Genomic DNA, 23,198 nt, shown 5'->3' with positions numbered 1-23,198 from the left:
GTATGCAATACATTGTATCTTCTATTAACGAAATGAATAGTATGGTGAAATGCATAGGACACTGGTGGGTCAGTTCGGCATATTTGGGGCCGGCTGAGGTCAGTGGCATTGCCGTGGAAAGGGATTTATCGTCTGCGTGCACGTGATCAAGATAATCCGTTTTAGACATATGATAATAACTGCATATTGATGCTCTGCATAACTGTTTAATAATGCTGGTAAAACTGTTTTGATATCTTGCGATATATGGAGTATGAAGTATATGAAGTATGATTCATATCGACATAACAGTATTGGTACTGTAAAATAGGTACATGTGCAGGAAGGTTATGAATTGAAAACTAGTCCCATCGAATTACGTCAAACCAATGTGTTGACCAATCGCGTTAGCCCTTATATGAAGCTTTGTCACTGGAAACCATTCGTCACAATATGATGTACGGAAATATTATTACACTGTGATTTCTTTCACAGGTGGGTGATAATTGCTTTTGCAATATAATCACAAAAAGCATATTTTATATATATATATATATATATATATATATATATATGTATATTATAAACAACACAGTTGGTGAAAAAACACGGACGAGTAATTATTCAATGGTCCTTTTACTTTTTGCAAATTTTGAATAATTTTATAAACCTTATTGGAAATAAAACATCATAGTTAATGCTATTTGAGTACAACGTCCTGGGGCGTAGCCAGAGAGGAAAAAACGCCAAGGGAAACCCAGACCTGTAAAATAAATATCAGTGTCATGGGAAAAAATAAAATAAATCTGGGGGAAATCTGCCCATGCTGGCTACGCCATTGACGTCGTATAAATATATGACCTCCGCGGACAGAAAAAGACATCAGAGGCGGCTACCACTGCCGTTGAAATTATAGAATTTATCTTTGTACACAATATTGTACGAAGTGCGGAATCGGGTAAGAACAAAGAAGAAAGTCGGCAAATCAAAAGAGAAGCAGTCACAACGATAGGAAATATTAAACGACCTTGCGTATTATATAGTTCTTTATTATTATAACTATAATAATAATTATTATTATTATTATTATTATTATTATTATTATTATTTTAAATAAAAAGTATTATTATTATTATTATTATTAACGAAGCGGTTTTGCGTTTCATACTAGCATGAAACTCAAAACATTTTACGTTCAATTCTTATAATTCCAAACACATAACCATGTCATTAATGTAAAGCTCTTTGAAATAAAAAGTGAACTCTATTTCCCAACTATTTACTATTTTATTAACACGAAATTCATACTCAACATTAGCGGAATCTCTATGGTGGTTCGGCTTTTCCCGTCAATAGCCGAATGAGAGAATGACAATGTTACAATCATTAATACAATTCATATTAATGTTTTGCATTAAATGTCAACACCAACTAGAAACATTTTGAATTCACTATAAACATATAACGTAAGTAATTTCAATAACTTTTAACCTGTAATAAAAATGTCTGAAGCGACCTATTTTGTATGGTATAATTTATATGTGAAGCTGTTGGTGTATGAATATTTAACTACGAACTGTGCATGGGCGCCATTTTTTTTATTACTGTCCAGGTTTACCAATTACGACATTGAAATTACAGTTATCAAATTTTGAGTACGTGAAAATTCCATATGTTGATAGACTTGACATGGAGAAAGTGGTTTCAAGATTTCCGGAAATGGATGAAACAGGTGTGTCGCGAGTTTCTGTGTTTACTGGCCTTATACTTGTGGAAGCGGCGACAACATAAGATGGTTTTGGCGTGTGTGTCATTTCAAGTGGTGCGACACAAGTATTCGTAAGATTTGACAGTGCCATGCTCATGTTTCGTTTTTGGAAAGTCGCACATTCTTTGTTGTAGCTTCGAATTAAAGCTTCGTTCCTGTGGCCCGACATGTACATGATATGCCTAGTTTCAAAACCCGAGTCGTTTAAAGATTGGATCGCAGTGGCGCGCAAACTATGTGCTGTGTACGTCATACTAGAATGCGCGTTACTGCGAATGGTTGGCATGAACTGACTGAATTTTGTTTTTGAATCGCTTTTGTAAAATACCAAATTCCACTGGAATTATACACTTTTTTGGATCGGCAAAATAGATTTTTAGCTGTGGGATCACAGTCAGACAGATATTGTTTCACGGAATTTACCGGACATGTTTGCGTAATCAGGCTTGCTATATAAACGTTTATCATTTGGACCATCGTGATCATGGATGCCACCCTGTTTGTTTTTCTGTTTTGTTTCGTGACTTAAAGTAATGTACTCTAGGCCCTCGTCATCTTTTAAAAACAACAGATTCTTTAGACAGCTGGGTGTGGAATTCCAAGCCGCGTGTGACGAAGTGAATTGATATCAAGTACCACACGCGGAATTGCAATATTTCAGGTGTTTCGTCGCTCCAAAGGTAATTGTTGATTTTATTTAAGTCGGAACTACCAATTATTGGTTTATGTTTCGTTGCACGCGATGTTCCGGATTCCATCATGACTTTCAGTTTACCGTTCAGTAAATCATTTGTTTTTTTAAAACTCTTTATCTTTCACAATATCTATGTTCCTATCCCTGTCATGCAAATGCCTGTTTAGAGCCCCTCTAATGTTTATTGAAGTGTTTTTATGGTATTCCCCGACTTGTTTCTCGGGCAGCCTCCTTTTTCTCCCTTCGGTCACCAGTGGTGCTGTTGACGCGTAAAACGACCTCAGTAACGATGCCAGTGTTGTCGCCTCTACCGTTGTGAAATCTAGACAGGGGATGCCACTCTCGACACACCATGCTGAAAAACAAGTACGGATGTATATAGAAACATCTTCATTTTAGCGGGAAAGGGGGTGGGTCTGGAGTTAGTGCCTAGACATGTAAATATATTATATTTTTAGTTATTTATAAAAATAAGAAAAAGTATTGTTGAAAATGTTTAGTCAGTGATTTCATTTTGTTTTATATGCACAAGCTACTCTTCTCACGACATCGCGGGCTGCACGATATCACATTTGCATTAAAAAAAAATGGATTTATAATTATTTAAAAAAAAAAAAAAATTGTTGTCTTTTTAGGTTCATTAAAAAAATAATTACCTTCAAAAACATTCATGCCCCATTTTGTGTTTCGTTTAGTAGATGTTGATTGGCGTTTTTCTTCAATTGCTTTAATTTCCATTTCTGTAACTTCTGGAAACCGTCCCAAACGACACTTTTCTTCTGATTGCACTACTAAATTCTGCTGCTCCATTGTTTCTGCCACTTCTGATAAAAGTTTATCTAGTTACTCATCAAACTCCATTTTATTTTCTTCAAACAAAGATGAAAACGACGTGTTTAAATTAAAATCTCCAAAAAATTATATAGGAACATCTGACATGTTACGATGTCTAACGCTGACACTTGGAAGTTTGACAGCAGACGATTACTGTTTGATGTCTAAAAATAGAATCTCAAGGAAATTCCTCGGGGATTCCTTTGTTGACATAATTCATAAAGTAGTTCCGGCTATAAGTCAAAAATAGCGCTAAACTGAGATTCATGGTGCTATGAAGGTCAGTTTTTATCATCACGTGATACGAATTTGACCATTCTAAGGGTTTATAACAAAGGCATTTTTAGAAATTGGAATTATATAACAATGTGATGTAACGTCACAACTGACAGCACACAAACCCTAATAATTTGTTATTTTAAGCATCAGAATATGCATTTATTACAATAACTAAGAGTCAATAAAACAATTTAATTGGCAAATAATTATATGTTGTTACTTTGATAACTTCATTTAATAGAAAGATTAAATGTTATTATAAACAATGTGCTTGCCTGTCATACCATTTCTATGAAATGAGTGAACACTGTTCACGAGTTTAATAAAAACGGTATGACAGGCAAGCTAGTTTAGTATTTTATTTATTACAAAACAAACCGCAAACAAGCCGCAACGCAAAAGTAAGCAGATGTCGAATCCTACTACATACTAGTTTTCTACGAATTGGGTCAGCAAATGATCTACATCACGCCAATATTACAGTAGTTAGATATTGAGTGATTGTCGTGACGAGCAATATCTTACACTGATGTGTATACATTAAAATAATATCGCCAGTTCAGAGAATGAAATTAGAATGGGCACTCCATTCATTATACTCAGGAATGCACCACTTCAAACACAATAGCTGCTGAATCATAGCATCTCGTTTGTCAAATCCAGCTGTCTCTGAAATTGGTATCATATCATCTATTTTGGCCACAAATCTTCTTCTATCATCTCACACAGACATTTTTTCCTCATCACGGTGGCATGACGTTCATGAATCGATTCGTCCAAGTCGTTCCACTGTAAAATTCGGTCGTACTGGTTGCTTAGAAACAGTCTGATGTGATGGTCTGCCACACGTCTGGCAAGAGCCTGAAACAGTAAAACATTTGTAAACACACACACACACACACACACACACACACACACACAAAACTTATAGATAAGTAACAGATTTGCAATACACAATGAAATGTGTGACTGTCATGTCGTTAAATCGTGCTTGAGGGTTCATACACGAAAATAAAAAAATACTCAGTAACGTGTCTGAGCACATTGGGCATTGACAGTTGTACAACGTCCTCCATGCACTGCAACTGACCGGTGTGGTGGCAGTAGCGTCATCGTGTGGGCAGGAATTCATGACATCGGAGAAAACAACATTTTGTTCATCTTTCATTGGAATCTGAATGCTCAGCATTAGAGAGTCGAAATCATCACACCAGTTGTCATTCCGTTCATGCAGCAGCATCCAGACGTTTTGTTTCAACAGGACAATGCACGCCAGCATTCAGCCAGACTAACGAATAGACGTCTTCAGAGGAACAATATTGAGGCTTGCAAGATCGCCTGACTTGTTCCCGATTGTGAGGGTATGGAATCTGTTTGGCCGTAGGGTGCGAGAGAACTACGCGCATATTCGAAACGTCAACAACCTTAAACATGCTTTAACTCGTGAATGGATCTCTATCACTATTCCAGAGCACCGTCTTATCAGAAGCATGACCAGACGTTGTACCGATGTCAACATGCAATACCCAAGGTACTCAGACACGTTATTGACAATTTTCAGATTTCCGTGTATGAACAACCCCCGTGCATCATTTAACGACGTGACAGTCACACATTTCATATTCTATTGAAAATCCCCTGTTACTTATACTGACAAATGATGCCTCGGTTAAATCCAGTGTGTGATTTTACTTTGTAGGTCACGGACCGGCCTCGGTGGCGTCGTGGTTAGGCCATCGGTCTACAGGCTGGTAGGTACTGGGTTCGGATCCCAGTCGAGGCATTGGATTTTTAATCCAGATACCGACTCCAAACCCTGAGTGAGAGCTCCGCAAGGCTCAGTAGGTAGGTGTAAACCACTTGCACCGACCAGTGATCCATAACTGGTTCAACAAAGGCCATGGTTTGTGCTATCCTGCCTGTGGGAAGCGCAAATAAAAGATCCCTTGCTGCCTGTCGTAAAAGAGTAGCCTATGTGGCGACAGCGGGTTTCCTCTAAAAAAATCTGTGTGGTCCTTAACCATATGTCTGACGCCATATAACCGTAAATAAAATGTGTTGAGTGCGTCGTTAAATAAAACACTTCTTTCTTTCTTTCTTTCGAATTAGAGAGATTGCGTAACAATCGATTAAAGTTAAGTTTATTTTGTTTAACGACACCACCCGTTTTACCCTCTGGCAGAAACCCTGGATGTGGTTCGATCCTGCGACAAAAGCACCCCAAGCGAGCACTCAACTGATTGAGATAAATCCCACCCCGCGTGACAAGCGATGAATTGCTAGTAGCAGTGTTTTATTACTTTAATGGTATGTAGTTGGTTAATACTGACACTGATTGCAGGAAACAACTATTTAGTGATTGGACGTGAAAGACAAACCTCTTTTTCGGAATTCTCTGCATTAGCACTGTACAGTCTGAGGAAGCAGTCTCTTAGATAAAGCTGGAAATAAAAACAAATACTATTTTTAAAAAAGAAACATTTAAAATGAGTTATTTGATGTACAGGTACAATCATTTAAAAATATTGTCTATGCACGCAATATGTTCCTGGCATGAACTATTTCGGATGTAATGTAATTTCATTTCCCAATTAGTTGTTCAGTTAGAACATTAGGATAAGGGATAGAGTTAGGGTTAGTTTTAAACTTAGATCAATCATTCATGGAGTAAAATTACATTCTTTGATATAACGTGCGGTGGAACATATTTCTGGACGGACTGATTATATTATCACATTCACAGCAGTTGTTGGTCAATTATCGAAATATCAAGTCCAACAATACTTGATTTCGAAACTTGTGACGGATCATGCTCTTAAATTTGTTTTCGCCTGTGGCGATTTTAATTGTGTTAGAGGGCCGTGTGCAGTTTAATTGCACTTAGCTAGCTGGGCAACTTGTTACGTAATACTTCGCGCGATCGGGCATTCCAATATGCACTTAGTCCAGCTGTGGAGGCCATGTGGCGAGTAGTTACGTAATACCTCTGCGAGTGCGGTTTTTACAACCGTGATTTGGCGACGATGGCGTCAGTAAGTCTGACGATCAGAGAGAAATATACAGACGCTAGTAGAGGTGAAATATCAGATGATAGGGGGAGGTACCGCCTTGTACCCCCAGGCCAATTCTGATTTTATAATAAATAGCTAGTTTTTAGAGATATCGAGGAGAACCAGAATAGGAAGGCTCCCAGGGAACGTAGTCCGTTGGACTTTGGTAAATATCATTTCTGCTCTGTGTATAACCTTGATGTGATTGATGTGACTTTAAATATTTTAATACTGTATTATACCAATATTCTTTAGACAGTGTCTTCGGTCATCTGACGAAGTAAATCGTAGACTTTTTGTTCTAACATTATACGAGTATTTGGTAATATAAAGCTTAGCCAGTCGTCCTAGACGACCTAGGTAAACTGTAGGTTATTGTCTTTATTGTGATAGGTACCAGTATTAATTCTGTGTCACAAGGTTACTGAATGAGTAGTTAGGGTTAATTAAAAATTAACCCGTTAGGAATAGAGCTGTAATTCCTTTATTAATTAAGTTCCCCTGGAAGCGTTCCTAAATTATCACACGTTACTGAACGAGTAGTAAGGGTTAATTAAAAATTAACCAGTTAGGAATGGTGTTGTAATTCCTTTATTAATTAACTTCTCCTGGAAGCGTTTCTCAATTATCACACGTGTGGGTGTGGTGTAACGGTGAAGTGATTCGCATATTGTGTAACTAGACACCTAGAGATTAACTAATTAAGTGATCAGTTCTGGGTTGTTATTATTGCTGTTATTAATTAACTACTACGGCTGTACATTTGTCAGCGTAGGATAATACAGATTCCAAAGTGTATTGTGTGTTTTGTGTGTGTTTCTAGTGTGCTAAACGTGCTATAAATATATATACTTTATATAAGATCGTATCTCTGATCATACCTAGAGACGAGCCATACTAGGGTTTAACAGCCTATTACAGAGAGATCTAATAGATATACAGTTAGGAGAGAGATTTTGATAATCGTGTTTTATTCAGTTACGGGAATTATAGAATCCCCGTGACAGGAGTAGAAAATTGGGGCGCTCGTCCCGGATCTGAAACGGGACACGCATATTTAAAAAAAAGTATTGTTTGTAAATGGGGGCTTTATAAATTATTTTTACAAATTTACTAGAAGTAGCAACGTTGTTCACTAGAAAATTAATTAATAATAAGTGCGTCATATCTAAACATGGATAAGAATTTGCTGGATAGGCCTACGCTCAGTGTAGTGGAGATTAAGCGAGCACGTAAGGCCGAGTTAGTTGAAATCGCGGGTGAGCGAGAAATTGATTTAACATCAGCTAAAACCTTAGGTGATATAAAGACAATTATTATCCAGGAAGTTTTTGGTAATAGGCCTGTTATGGAAGACAGTGAGATTGTTCCAGAGATAGAGATAAATGAGTTAAGTGTGGAACAACAATTAGCTTTTAAAAAGCTTGAGTACGATAGAGAAGAGAAGGAGAGAGAAAGAGAAGAACGTGCATTAGATAGAGAAGAGAGAGAGAGAGATAGAGAGAGAGATAGAGAAGATAGACATAGGGATAGAGAGAGAGAGAGAGAGAAAGAGAAGAGAGGGATAGAGAATTCCAGTTAGAAAAATTAAAAGTGGAACATGAGTTAAAGTTGAATACTGAAGAAGTTAGACGTGAGGCAGGAAATGGTTTTAACATGTCGGAGGCTTATAGATCAGTGCCTGTATTTGACGATCAGGAGGTAGACATGTTCTTTCAACTTTTTGAACGGGCCGCTAAGCAGCTAAATTGGCCGCAGTCTAAGTGGACATTGTTAGCCGTGTCTAAGTTTAAGGGGAAGGCTAGTATAGCTTATAATTCAATGAGTGATGAGCGAGCAAGTCAGTACGACCTAGTTAAGGCTGCAGTGTTGAGGGCTTATGAATTACGACCTGAGGATTATCGTTTACGGTATAGCGAGTTGAGAAAAACGCAGGGTCAGTCTTATAGTGAGTTTGTGGCTAAGAAGGCAGGGATGTTTGATAAATGGGTGGTGTCTTATCAGGTAGAGTCATATACCGAGTTACCGGAGTTGTTGATCTTACAGGACATTAAAAATGGATTACCAGTTAGCTTACGTATTTATTTAGAGGATCGTGATGTCAAAAAGATAGAGGAGGCAGGCATAGTGGCAGATGATTACGTGTTAATACACAAAGCTCAGGCAGTACCGGGTAGCTCTTTACAACAGGGTGATAAGAAGAAATTTCAGCCAGGTTTTTCCCGGGAAAGTAACTATCGGGGAGAGTCATCTAGCTGGTCAGCTAGTCAGGCAAGGAATGCACCTGGTGGGCAAAGTAAGGATAGACCTGCATTATCAGCCAATGCACGAACCTTTCGTCCACATTGCAGTTACTGTAAAAAGGATAACCATCTTATCGGGGACTGTTTTAAAAGGAAACGCGATAATGCGCAAGTGGTCGGTTAGTGAGTGAGGTCAGCTCCGTTAGCGAGAGAGTTAATGGTTAGTCCCATGGCAGAGAAAGTAAACCCGTATGTGTCCACTGGTATGGTTTGTGATGTGAAACAAGAATTGAGTCCTAAGGCTATATCAATCTATAGAGATACCGGGTGTAGTCAGAGTTTGATCACGCAAGAGTGTTTAGCTGGTATTGAAAATTCAGACATAGGACGTAGTTTGGTTTTAACCTCGGTTACTGGAGAAAATATGGTTGTCCGGTTACATAAGGTTTTCTTCTGTTCGAAGTTTGTGACGGGACCAGTCGTTATGGGTGTTGTGAAGGACTTGCCTGTTGAAAACATAGGAGTTTTGTTGGGAAATGATTTGACTAGTCAGTGTTGTCAGCCGACATGTGACCAATTGTTAATTAAAGACAGCCCTTTACCAGTAGAAGAGAGTGAGGTTGATGAGATTAGATATCCTGCGTGTGTAAAGACTAGGGCTATGGCCAGTAGGTTAGCACGGGATCTAGAGGATATTTGTGATTTGTCTGATACGTGTGTGAGCCATGAAATTGGAGTGGATGAGGTTATCAGTACAATGGTAGATAAGTCAACTGACAAATTAAATGTGGTGGAACCTGTTGATCTCCCGCACAGGGCAATTGAACCAGTTGTCTTTGATAGAGGGGATTTACCTTGTAATAGACAAGAGTTAATTCTAGAGCAGGGGGCTGATCCAAATTTGTTGGCAGCTCGCACTACCTTGTTAACTGTGGACAAGGGAGTATTAATAAATAAGAGAGTTAGAGATGGGAGGTTGCCGGCGACCGAACTAGCTAGGAAGCAACTGAGCCATGCTCAGAGCAAAATAAAATCAGTGTTTGATAGGAAGGCTAAGAGTCGGGAATTTAAACCAGGGGATAAGGTGCTGCTGTACCTTCCCATTAAACGGGGTTCTGTGCAGAACAGGTATTTCGGGCCCTATGTTGTGCTCAAACGAGTTAATGAGACAGGGTATGTGATAAACACTCCTGATAGGGTTAGGAAAAGTAGGTATTGTCACATCAATTTGCTAAAAGGTTATTTTGACAGACTGCCGATAGTTCCAGAGAGACCGGTCCAAATTGAGAGACACTCAATTTCCTGTGATGACGTCAAGACTGCGGAGATCAAGTTGGCCAACAGCCAGATTCTAGCAGACTTGAACCCCCAGCGAGCAAAGCTGACTACATTGATACAAGACAATGTTTCCATTTGTCGGGACCTTCCAACGGTTACCAATACCTTAAGCCAAGATATGCGCTTGGAACCCAACGCTACACGTCGTCGACAGCATGCCTATCAGAGAAAACCTGGAAAACGTGCGACGCTGAGAAAGAAGGAAACGAAGTTCCATTGGTCAGGTGAATGCGAGAAGTCATTCAACCGTCTCAAGCAGATGCGCTACTCGTCTCCCGTGATGGCAGCACGAGACTACCGAATGCCGTTCAAGCTAGCTGTGGGTGCCAGTGACGTGGGTGCTGGAGCTGTGCTGTTCCCAGAAGACGAAGACGGACTGGACCATCCTAATGAAAGCCTCCAACCAGAGAGTTTTGAGATGGAGTCTTCCTCTGCAAGAATACCTAATTACCATTGAACATATCAAGGGCACATCCAATGTAATCGCTGATGCCCTGTCCCGAAGTTGAACGTTATGATAATGTGTTGACATTCTTTATTTCTGTTTTGTTTATATATATTTTATTTGTATACCAGGGACTCAGAGAGTCAGTGTGATTACTGGTAGTCACCTTATTATTACATGTGTTATAAATGCCCGTATGCGTCGGTTAACGCACCTTTTTGTTTTAATGTAGTATATTTCCCTATTCCTAGAGTAGAGGAAATATCCTTTTTGAGGTGGGGGTGTGTGACGGTCCATGCTCTTAAATTTGTTTTCGCCTGTGGCGATTTTAATTGTGTTAGAGGGCCGTGTGCAGTTTAATTGCACTTAGCTAGCTGGGCAACTTGTTACGTAATACTTCGCGCGATCGGGCATTCCAATATGCACTTAGTCCAGCTGTGGAGGCCATGTGGCGAGTAGTTACGTAATACCTCTGCGAGTGCGGTTTTTACAACCGTGATTTGGCGACGATGGCGTCAGTAAGTCTGACGATCAGAGAGAAATATACAGACGCTAGTAGAGGTGAAATATCAGATGATAGGGGGAGGTACCGCCTTGTACCCCCAGGCCAATTCTGATTTTATAATAAATAGCTAGTTTTTAGAGATATCGAGGAGAACCAGAATAGGAAGGCTCCCAGGGAACGTAGTCCGTTGGACTTTGGTAAATATCATTTCTGCTCTGTGTATAACCTTGATGTGATTGATGTGACTTTAAATATTTTAATACTGTATTATACCAATATTCTTTAGACAGTGTCTTCGGTCATCTGACGAAGTAAATCGTAGACTTTTTGTTCTAACATTATACGAGTATTTGGTAATATAAAGCTTAGCCAGTCGTCCTAGACGACCTAGGTAAACTGTAGGTTATTGTCTTTATTGTGATAGGTACCAGTATTAATTCTGTGTCACAAGGTTACTGAATGAGTAGTTAGGGTTAATTAAAAATTAACCCGTTAGGAATAGAGCTGTAATTCCTTTATTAATTAAGTTCCCCTGGAAGCGTTCCTAAATTATCACACGTTACTGAACGAGTAGTAAGGGTTAATTAAAAATTAACCAGTTAGGAATGGTGTTGTAATTCCTTTATTAATTAACTTCTCCTGGAAGCGTTTCTCAATTATCACACGTGTGGGTGTGGTGTAACGGTGAAGTGATTCGCATATTGTGTAACTAGACACCTAGAGATTAACTAATTAAGTGATCAGTTCTGGGTTGTTATTATTGCTGTTATTAATTAACTACTACGGCTGTACATTTGTCAGCGTAGGATAATACAGATTCCAAAGTGTATTGTGTTTTGTTGTGTTTCTAGTGTGCTAAACGTGCTATAAATATATATACTTTATATAAGATCGTATCTCTGATCATACCTAGAGACGAGCCATACTAGGGTTTAACAGCCTATTACAGAGAGATCTAATAGATATACAGTTAGGAGAGAGATTTTGATAATCGTGTTTTATTCAGTTACGGGAATTATAGAATCCCCGTGACAGGAGTAGAAAATTGGGGCGCTCGTCCCGGATCTGAAACGGGACACGCATATTTAAAAAAAAGTATTGTTTGTAAATGGGGGCTTTATAAATTATTTTTACAAATTTACTAGAAGTAGCAACGTTGTTCACTAGAAAATTAATTAATAATAAGTGCGTCATATCTAAACATGGATAAGAATTTGCTGGATAGGCCTACGCTCAGTGTAGTGGAGATTAAGCGAGCACGTAAGGCCGAGTTAGTTGAAATCGCGGGTGAGCGAGAAATTGATTTAACATCAGCTAAAACCTTAGGTGATATAAAGACAATTATTATCCAGGAAGTTTTTGGTAATAGGCCTGTTATGGAAGACAGTGAGATTGTTCCAGAGATAGAGATAAATGAGTTAAGTGTGGAACAACAATTAGCTTTTAAAAAGCTTGAGTACGATAGAGAAGAGAAGGAGAGAGAAAGAGAAGAACGTGCATTAGATAGAGAAGAGAGAGAGAGAGATAGAGAGAGAGATAGAGAAGATAGACATAGGGATAGAGAGAGAGAGAGAGAGAAAGAGAAGAGAGGGATAGAGAATTCCAGTTAGAAAAATTAAAAGTGGAACATGAGTTAAAGTTGAATACTGAAGAAGTTAGACGTGAGGCAGGAAATGGTTTTAACATGTCGGAGGCTTATAGATCAGTGCCTGTATTTGACGATCAGGAGGTAGACATGTTCTTTCAACTTTTTGAACGGGCCGCTAAGCAGCTAAATTGGCCGCAGTCTAAGTGGACATTGTTAGCCGTGTCTAAGTTTAAGGGGAAGGCTAGTATAGCTTATAATTCAATGAGTGATGAGCGAGCAAGTCAGTACGACCTAGTTAAGGCTGCAGTGTTGAGGGCTTATGAATTACGACCTGAGGATTATCGTTTACGGTATAGCGAGTTGAGAAAAACGCAGGGTCAGTCTTATAGTGAGTTTGTGGCTAAGAAGGCAGGGATGTTTGATAAATGGGTGGTGTCTTATCAGGTAGAGTCATATACCGAGTTACCGGAGTTGTTGATCTTACAGGACATTAAAAATGGATTACCAGTTAGCTTACGTATTTATTTAGAGGATCGTGATGTCAAAAAGATAGAGGAGGCAGGCATAGTGGCAGATGATTACGTGTTAATACACAAAGCTCAGGCAGTACCGGGTAGCTCTTTACAACAGGGTGATAAGAAGAAATTTCAGCCAGGTTTTTCCCGGGAAAGTAACTATCGGGGAGAGTCATCTAGCTGGTCAGCTAGTCAGGCAAGGAATGCACCTGGTGGGCAAAGTAAGGATAGACCTGCATTATCAGCCAATGCACGAACCTTTCGTCCACATTGCAGTTACTGTAAAAAGGATAACCATCTTATCGGGGACTGTTTTAAAAGGAAACGCGATAATGCGCAAGTGGTCGGTTTAGTGAGGTCAGCTCCGTTAGCGAGAGAGTTAATGGTTAGTCCCATGGCAGAGAAAGTAAACCCGTATGTGTCCACTGGTATGGTTTGTGATGTGAAACAAGAATTGAGTCCTAAGGCTATATCAATCTATAGAGATACCGGGTGTAGTCAGAGTTTGATCACGCAAGAGTGTTTAGCTGGTATTGAAAATTCAGACATAGGACGTAGTTTGGTTTTAACCTCGGTTACTGGAGAAAATATGGTTGTCCGGTTACATAAGGTTTTCTTCTGTTCGAAGTTTGTGACGGGACCAGTCGTTATGGGTGTTGTGAAGGACTTGCCTGTTGAAAACATAGGAGTTTTGTTGGGAAATGATTTGACTAGTCAGTGTTGTCAGCCGACATGTGACCAATTGTTAATTAAAGACAGCCCTTTACCAGTAGAAGAGAGTGAGGTTGATGAGATTAGATATCCTGCGTGTGTAAAGACTAGGGCTATGGCCAGTAGGTTAGCACGGGATCTAGAGGATATTTGTGATTTGTCTGATACGTGTGTGAGCCATGAAATTGGAGTGGATGAGGTTATCAGTACAATGGTAGATAAGTCAACTGACAAATTAAATGTGGTGGAACCTGTTGATCTCCCGCACAGGGCAATTGAACCAGTTGTCTTTGATAGAGGGGATTTACCTTGTAATAGACAAGAGTTAATTCTAGAGCAGGGGGCTGATCCAAATTTGTTGGCAGCTCGCACTACCTTGTTAACTGTGGACAAGGGAGTATTAATAAATAAGAGAGTTAGAGATGGGAGGTTGCCGGCGACCGAACTAGCTAGGAAGCAACTGAGCCATGCTCAGAGCAAAATAAAATCAGTGTTTGATAGGAAGGCTAAGAGTCGGGAATTTAAACCAGGGGATAAGGTGCTGCTGTACCTTCCCATTAAACGGGGTTCTGTGCAGAACAGGTATTTCGGGCCCTATGTTGTGCTCAAACGAGTTAATGAGACAGGGTATGTGATAAACACTCCTGATAGGGTTAGGAAAAGTAGGTATTGTCACATCAATTTGCTAAAAGGTTATTTTGACAGACTGCCGATAGTTCCAGAGAGACCGGTCCAAATTGAGAGACACTCAATTTCCTGTGATGACGTCAAGACTGCGGAGATCAAGTTGGCCAACAGCCAGATTCTAGCAGACTTGAACCCCCAGCGAGCAAAGCTGACTACATTGATACAAGACAATGTTTCCATTTGTCGGGACCTTCCAACGGTTACCAATACCTTAAGCCAAGATATGCGCTTGGAACCCAACGCTACACGTCGTCGACAGCATGCCTATCAGAGAAAACCTGGAAAACGTGCGACGCTGAGAAAGAAGGAAACGAAGTTCCATTGGTCAGGTGAATGCGAGAAGTCATTCAACCGTCTCAAGCAGATGCGCTACTCGTCTCCCGTGATGGCAGCACGAGACTACCGAATGCCGTTCAAGCTAGCTGTGGGTGCCAGTGACGTGGGTGCTGGAGCTGTGCTGTTCCCAGAAGACGAAGACGGACTGGACCATCCTAATGAAAGCCTCCAACCAGAGAGTTTTGAGATGGAGTCTTCCTCTGCAAGAATACCTAATTACCATTGAACATATCAAGGGCACATCCAATGTAATCGCTGATGCCCTGTCCCGAAGTTGAACGTTATGATAATGTGTTGACATTCTTTATTTCTGTTTTGTTTATATATATTTTATTTGTATACCAGGGACTCAGAGAGTCAGTGTGATTACTGGTAGTCACCTTATTATTACATGTGTTATAAATGCCCGTATGCATCGGTTAACGCACCTTTTTGTTTTAATGTAGTATATTTCCCTATTCCTAGAGTAGAGGAAATATCCTTTTTGAGGTGGGGGTGTGTGACGGTCCATGCTCTTAAATTTGTTTTCGCCTGTGGCGATTTTAATTGTGTTAGAGGGCCGTGTGCAGTTTAATTGCACTTAGCTAGCTGGGCAACTTGTTACGTAATACTTCGCGCGATCGGGCATTCCAATATGCACTTAGTCCAGCTGTGGAGGCCATGTGGCGAGTAGTTACGTAATACCTCTGCGAGTGCGGTTTTTACAACCGTGATTTGGCGACGATGGCGTCAGTAAGTCTGACGATCAGAGAGAAATATACAGACGCTAGTAGAGGTGAAATATCAGATGATAGGGGGAGGTACCGCCTTGTACCCCCAGGCCAATTCTGATTTTATAATAAATAGCTAGTTTTTAGAGATATCGAGGAGAACCAGAATAGGAAGGCTCCCAGGGAACGTAGTCCGTTGGACTTTGGTAAATATCATTTCTGCTCTGTGTATAACCTTGATGTGATTGATGTGACTTTAAATATTTTAATACTGTATTATACCAATATTCTTTAGACAGTGTCTTCGGTCATCTGACGAAGTAAATCGTAGACTTTTTGTTCTAACATTATACGAGTATTTGGTAATATAAAGCTTAGCCAGTCGTCCTAGACGACCTAGGTAAACTGTAGGTTATTGTCTTTATTGTGATAGGTACCAGTATTAATTCTGTGTCACAAGGTTACTGAATGAGTAGTTAGGGTTAATTAAAAATTAACCCGTTAGGAATAGAGCTGTAATTCATTTATTAATTAAGTTCCCCTGGAAGCGTTCCTAAATTATCACACGTTACTGAACGAGTAGTAAGGGTTAATTAAAAATTAACCAGTTAGAAATGGTGTTGTAATTCCTTTATTAATTAACTTCTCCTGGAAGCGTTTCTCAATTATCACACGTGTGGGTGTGGTGTAACGGTGAAGTGATTCGCATATTGTGTAACTAGACACCTAGAGATTAACTAATTAAGTGATCAGTTCTGGGTTGTTATTATTGCTGTTATTAATTAACTACTACGGCTGTACATTTGTCAGCGTAGGATAATACAGATTCCAAAGTGTATTGTGTTTTGTTGTGTTTCTAGTGTGCTAAACGTGCTATAAATATATATACTTTATATAAGATCGTATCTCTGATCATACCTAGAGACGAGCCATACTAGGGTTTAACAGCCTATTACAGAGAGATCTAATAGATATACAGTTAGGAGAGAGATTTTGATAATCGTGTTTTATTCAGTTACGGGAATTATAGAATCCCCGTGACAAAACTCCTTTAGAATTGGGGGCGCGACGTACCCAGTGGTAAAGCATCCGCTTGATGCGCCGTCGGTCTGGGATCGATCCCCGTCGATAGGCCCATTGGGCTATTTCTCGCTCCTGCCAGTGCACCACGACTGGTATATCAAAGGCCGTGGTATGTTTTATCCTGTCTGTGTCATGGTGCATATAAAAGACCTCTTGCTGCTAATCGAAAAAATGTAGCCCATGAAGTGGCTAAAGCGGGTTTTCTCTCTCAATATGTCTCTGTGGTCCTTAACCATATGTCCGCCGCCATATAACCGTAAATAAAATGTGTTGAGTGCGTCGTTAAAATAAAACATTTTCTTCCTACCTTTAGAATAGTTATTTTATTATTTTTCTGTAATGATATCATTGTGAGAATGTCGATATCAATGAACCTATAAGGCAAAAAATATATGCATGACACTTGTCTGTTTGGATGCACTGGTTCTGAAATTACTTCGCACCTGACAGGCATCTGTGTCGTAGTACATGAATAGTAACTGAAAATGGTCAAGGAAATCACCTACGTGTATTTAAATTATAGTCCGTTTCCGTCAAAGGGGAACCAATGAATCGACATGTAATTGTATAATAAAATATGATGAACTTTGTATAAAAGCATAAACTCATACCAATTCTCATGTTGGTTTTTCGGGGTAGTTTTTTGTTTGTTTGTTTGGGGTTTTTTGTTTTGTTTTGGGGTTGGTTGGGGGTTTTTGGGGTTTTTTTTACAAAAGTCTCTCTGTTTATAAAGAAATTTTTTTTCAAAAAATTACTATGCATTTTTTTAGAATATGAATCTCCTGCTGAATACAGGGATGAAGGCATTTTCTGAAGAAAAAAACGAGTTAAAGAGAGTGCATATACAGTTCTGTTTTTAGTCTCTGTACATTTGCATGGAAACAAACCCAAACCCCGACAGGTTTTATATATAATTCATCATCTAAAATACACGAAGTTGACTTATTTCCATTTTAAAAACATTTATGTATGTTGTGAATGCACGTTCGTTCTCCTATAAATAACTAAGGCTATTTGCATAACAAACGATTAGGATACGAGGCTACATGAAGGTCATTATAGTTTGTTTTACTAGACACGGCCGTGAATGTCCACATACGATAACATTGCTTGTACATATCAAATCGATTGTCAATAATATGTTATTTTCGAAGTATAATATATGATTGTACGTGTTGTTGTAGCATTGTGTAAACCACATGGATTACAAGTACAGAAGGGTATATAAGTTCACAGAAAATGTATTACTGGACATTCCATACATTATTGTTATGTGAGTGAAATATGGGTAAATCGATAATTACTTCTCCCTACCCATCAAGCATATAACGTTCAATGCATTTATTAACTCTTTAACACTGAAAACTATTTATTCCCACGACATTCATTATCAGTCACTATCAAACAACATATCAATTGAACAAATATAAACGTGTATTACAAACCACGGACAATCAATATAAAACCATATAAAATACACCTACATACAAAGCCAGAGGTGGGGTTGGTCAGAAGGCCACGCCTCCACCAATCGCGGGTATACAATATTCTGGCCACGTGTGTGTGCAATATGTCACAATGAACATCACAAGATTAAGACCCCCCCCCCCCCCCCCCCCACCCCACTAAAAGGGAACGTGGCCTTCAGATGAACACATGCCCGTGCATTAGTAAATAATAAATATTATATATTATTCATGGACATACAACCTGACAGTCATAATGTATCAACCTATCTTATAGTTACTTACATTGTTTTATCCTCATAGCACCCAACTTTATTTATTTTTGTATTAGTGATTTGGGTTTGTTTTCATAAAAATGTAAACAAAACAAGGATTGGGTAGGAATTAAACGTAACATTTGCAAAAAACTTAGGGTCTAACCAGTTGAACAGGACTAAAGTAACAAGAGTATAGACTCGAGACTCTAATAGAGTCTGAGATAATTATGTCATGACAACGCCATGTACAAATTGTATGCATGTGACGTCATTACAGATTGAGTCTGGACTCTAAACACTTCACGGAACTCACTTATCTTACAAATACCATAGATATCTGCCCAGTCTTCCATGACAGATTTATACGCCGAATGTCTTATCAGCTGCGAAACGCTGTGCGTCAAACCCTATTTCAGATCGTCCATTTCATTGGGGGTTGGGGCAGGGCGGGGGCCGAAGCCCAGTGGTAAAGCGCTCTCCTGTTGCGCGGTCAGTATAAGATCGATACCAGTCATGGAATCACTGGGCTATTTCTCGTTCCACCCAGTCATCACGACTGGCATATCAAAGGCCGTGGTATGTGATATCCTGTTTGGGGGATTGTTATTAATGGAAAAATGCAGCAAGTTTTCTCTCTAAGACTATATTCCATAATTATTAAATGTTTTATATCAAATAGCCGATGATTAATAAATCAATGTGCTCTAGTGGGGTGAATAAACAAAGCAAACTTTAACTTTTCCATTCCACTGGCGTATAGTACCGTTCCGTTGGACTCTAAGCTTGACTGTACTAAATATAACATCACGGTTTGGCAAACTTTAACATGTCAGCTATTTGAAATAATCGTCTATTCCTATGCGTATAAATAAATAACAAATTAATAAATAATAAAAAAGTAATTTTTAAAAGCAACATTTCGTTTATCCATTTAACGTGAATAAGTAAAACCTTGGCTTTTAACTTTTACCTTAAAAGTGAAAACAAAGTATTATCGTAATTTGACTATATATATATATATATATATATATATATATATATATATATATATATATATATATATATATATACATAAACATAAATATATATATATATACATATACATATACACATACACATACACATACACATACACATACACATACACATACACATATATATATATATATATATATATATATATATATATATATGTATGTATATATATATATATATATATATATAATTGCTGTGTAATAAATAACAGTAAACTCGGTACGAGTATTAAGATTATGCCCGTCATGAAATAATTTTCGCTCACCAAAGTTCTAGTCAGAAATAATTTTATTCGGGACTTAAAACTTGATGTAACTGTTAACTCGTTTATTATCCTCTCTATATCTAGCATATACCAGGGAACATTTATACATTCAGTAATCTAAGAGACCAGGGGCCGTATGCATGAGGGGCGGATAAGTCCAATATCCGGGAATAGTGCCTATCCGCCGGATAAGTGGGGAAATTTGGTATGCATGACGGCAGGATAGAGCTTCCCGAATAGCCTAAACGCGAATAACGCTATTCGCTACATTTTCTCCGTATAAAGGCCTATCCGCCGGATAAGTCTGAAAGGAAAATGGCCGCGCTGGTGTGTTACGATTCAGAAACAGGCAAATATGTCGACAAAACTGGTTATTTCTTGATCGAACAAAGCAATTTGACACGTTTTATAATGTGGAAAAACATGAAGAATTTAAATTTGAACAACAAGATATTCTGAAGATCACAGATGAAATATCAGGAAACATCGAAGTGTCCAGTCGGTTGGGCGTGTTAACATCGCTGTCAAAAATCTACAAAAGTACAAGTTTGCAACACTTTCAATATGTCTACGGTAACTGATCGGTGAGGAACTTGTTTTTATGTAATAATTATTACATATTAAATTCAGTCTGTTTGTATTTGCCACATCGCCATGCATTGTCTTCAATCTTTTAATTTAACCTATCGAAAACCGTCCCCCATCAAAAACCCTCCCATTGGCATTGTACTTCCTATTTCTTTTTAACTTCAAACAACGTAAGCACGAATTTTGATTACGTCATACATGTATGTTGTTCACGAAAACACGTCGACAACTTATCCAAAAATGGGAAGGTTATTTGGGGAACATACAAAAATGGAAATATAGAAATGAATCTGTATGTCTTTATTATGCCTGGGAACATAAAGAACGGCTTGTCAAATAACTAGCCTACGGTAAGCAAATAAAGTTTTAGATTTTCACTAAATTGTCAGCGTAAATAATATTAAACCACCGGATGATTGAAATGGCCATGCACAGTACTGTAGTGTAGGCTACCCTTTTAGTGGAACATAGTTTTCGTAACTGAAACAAGTAGTTTAATTTTATTTTTATTGAAAACATGTGCAAGATATATAATAATTATATAAGCTACTTTCATTGATTCGTTGACTCACTTATTTATGTATTGGTTCATTTTATGTTATAGACATGCATCAGTCAACAATTTGGTGAGATGGACTGACAACATTCTTCAGCAGGTGCCAAACCACAAAACGAATATGGATGTATCAAATGTCATTCTGTCAATGTGCAGGTACTGCAGACAGTGTGTGTGTGTGTGTGTGTGTGTGTGTGTGTGTGTGTGTGTGTGTGTGTGTGTGTGTAAAACTGTGTGTGTATAGATAGAGAGAGAGAGAGAGAGAGAGAGAGAGAGAGAGAGAGAGAGAGAGAGAGAGAGAGAGAGAGACCAGGGCGTAGGCTGGGCGGGAGGAATTCGGGGGCTTCGGACGAACTCACCCCCCCCCCCCAAAAAAAAAAAAATGGTCCGCTTTCAGTACTAAATCACAGGTTTATAAATATGGAGTTTCGGGTGGTGCAAAAACAAAATAGAAAAAGGTCCCCCCCCCCCAACCCCCCCAGGTCCAGATCATGCTACGCCCCTGCAGAGAGAGAGAGAGAGAGAGAGAGAGAGAGAGAGAGAGAGAGAGAGAGAGAGAGAGAGAGAGAGAGAGAGAGAGAGAGAGAGAGAGAGAGACAGAGAGATAGAACTAGCTGAAGTAATTATTTTAAAGCATAAAATATGGCGTTAGTAAGATAAATTAACCACTAAAGATAAGATACAATTTTTCACCATTATTAAAACATAGATTTGATAAAAGTAAAACTATGTAGCTACATAACAAGTTCTATCATTGTGCTCTATAAACATATATTGTGACATGCTGTCAAATTCTTTTCTTTCTTTTTTCACCTTAATGAAGCAGATGATTTGTTCTTTTTCTTAAAAACAACGACCCCCCCCCCCCCAAAAAAAAAAAAAAACCACCCACAAAAAAACAACAACAAACAAAAAAACAACAACAAGAAAACCCCACCTGTTATTACCCAGATATCTTATTATCATAAATGTCATATTTGTAACATTTTGTTCCAGGTACATGGAACATAAGTTGCTGTACACTCTGGTTGTGAACCCAAGTACATCTGAAGTGAAGATATACAGCTGGACAAAGTTCAAGCAAGTTGAATGTGTGCCTTTTGGAACATTCTAAGATTCATAAAGTTATTACGGTTAGTGTAATGCTGCATAACTGTGCTAAAAGCCTCCATCTGATTCAGAGAAATACAATGACAGTGATCCAGGTTTGGTTTTGTTACAAGATGATAACTTTGGTATGAAAGACATTTCAACCCAAGTGGTTCATGATGTTGATAGCAGAGCTGTTATGTACTAATATACATTTACTCTTAAAGACAGCTGTAGATGACAAAGTAATAAGTAAATGTGAACTTTCTGATTTACATGCTCTGTTAACACAAAATGATATTTATATTTTACATTTTTCATACATCTTTATTTTGAATTTTAAAATTAAATCAATACGCAACAGGAAAATAACGTTACAGTTAGATGATTATAATTGAGAAATACAATGCAAAACAATCAATAAAATAACGACAAATTAACAAAATAATTATGAAAAATACATGAACTTGTTTTAAAATCTGATAAAGAATAAAAAATAATTTTAAGTAATAATTTTGTTCATGTACAATATTGAGTAAGTATTTAATTACATGTTCCCTCTGACATGTCATCCAATTTAATTAACAATTTAAGATGGGTTTATCTTAAGTTATCTACACTTGCTTTATTTACTTCTACACCATACTTGCTTCACTCTTTGCAATTTGTAAGGTGAACTAAATTATAAATATTACTTTGAATTGTTGTTTGTTGTGTATTACAGTGTATGCCCTGTTTGGCAATATGTACCGATTGAAAGAAATAAGGGATCACCCCCAACACTTATAGGAGATAGTGACTGCAACAAAAACTCTCATCTATTGTGTTAGGAAGTTAACTGTGTTACTGTCACCCAGTCTTACATTACTGTCATTCAGTGACTCCCACAGTACATCTTCGTACTTTATACAGACATTAGGACGATAATAGTATTCAATACTAAGTGTTCCCTTATTTTCTTTCTCTGTATATTTTGTATATCATGTACAAAACGTCATTTATTTTTATGGTATTTTAAGTTTCAACATGGAATAGAGTATATATATGTGTAACATGGAATTAAGTCCCTATGTATTAAAAGTGTTAAAAAAAATATACTAATAGTTAACATTACTAGTTATTTAAGATACAGTTGGTTTGACGGATTAATGTTATTACACTCGGTATATTAATGGAA

General features: G+C 38.2%; 1 protein-coding gene across 2 annotated transcripts in view; it reads right to left on the bottom strand.

The window, feature by feature from the left end:
* Positions 1–3,997: 3,997 nt before the first annotated feature.
* The window catches only part of LOC121368380, a 109,785-nt gene continuing 90,584 nt past the window's right edge, over positions 3,998–23,198 (bottom strand). For both annotated transcript variants that reach the window (XM_041493073.1, XM_041493075.1), the window contains exons 9-11: positions 17,209–17,244; positions 5,933–5,995; positions 3,998–4,415 (exon numbers count right to left, since the gene is read on the bottom strand). In XM_041493073.1, coding sequence (XP_041349007.1) covers positions 4,245–4,415; positions 5,933–5,995; positions 17,209–17,244 — 270 coding nt within the window. In that variant the 3' untranslated portion in view covers positions 3,998–4,244. The remainder of the gene's footprint in view (positions 4,416–5,932; positions 5,996–17,208; positions 17,245–23,198) is intronic.

The sequence above is a fragment of the Gigantopelta aegis genome, chromosome 3 (assembly GCF_016097555.1).
Source record: "Gigantopelta aegis isolate Gae_Host chromosome 3, Gae_host_genome, whole genome shotgun sequence".
Taxonomy (NCBI): Eukaryota; Metazoa; Mollusca; class Gastropoda; order Neomphalida; family Peltospiridae; genus Gigantopelta; species Gigantopelta aegis.
The sequence above is the reverse complement of the archived record's forward strand: the minus strand, read 5'-3'. Positions and strand labels throughout refer to the sequence as shown.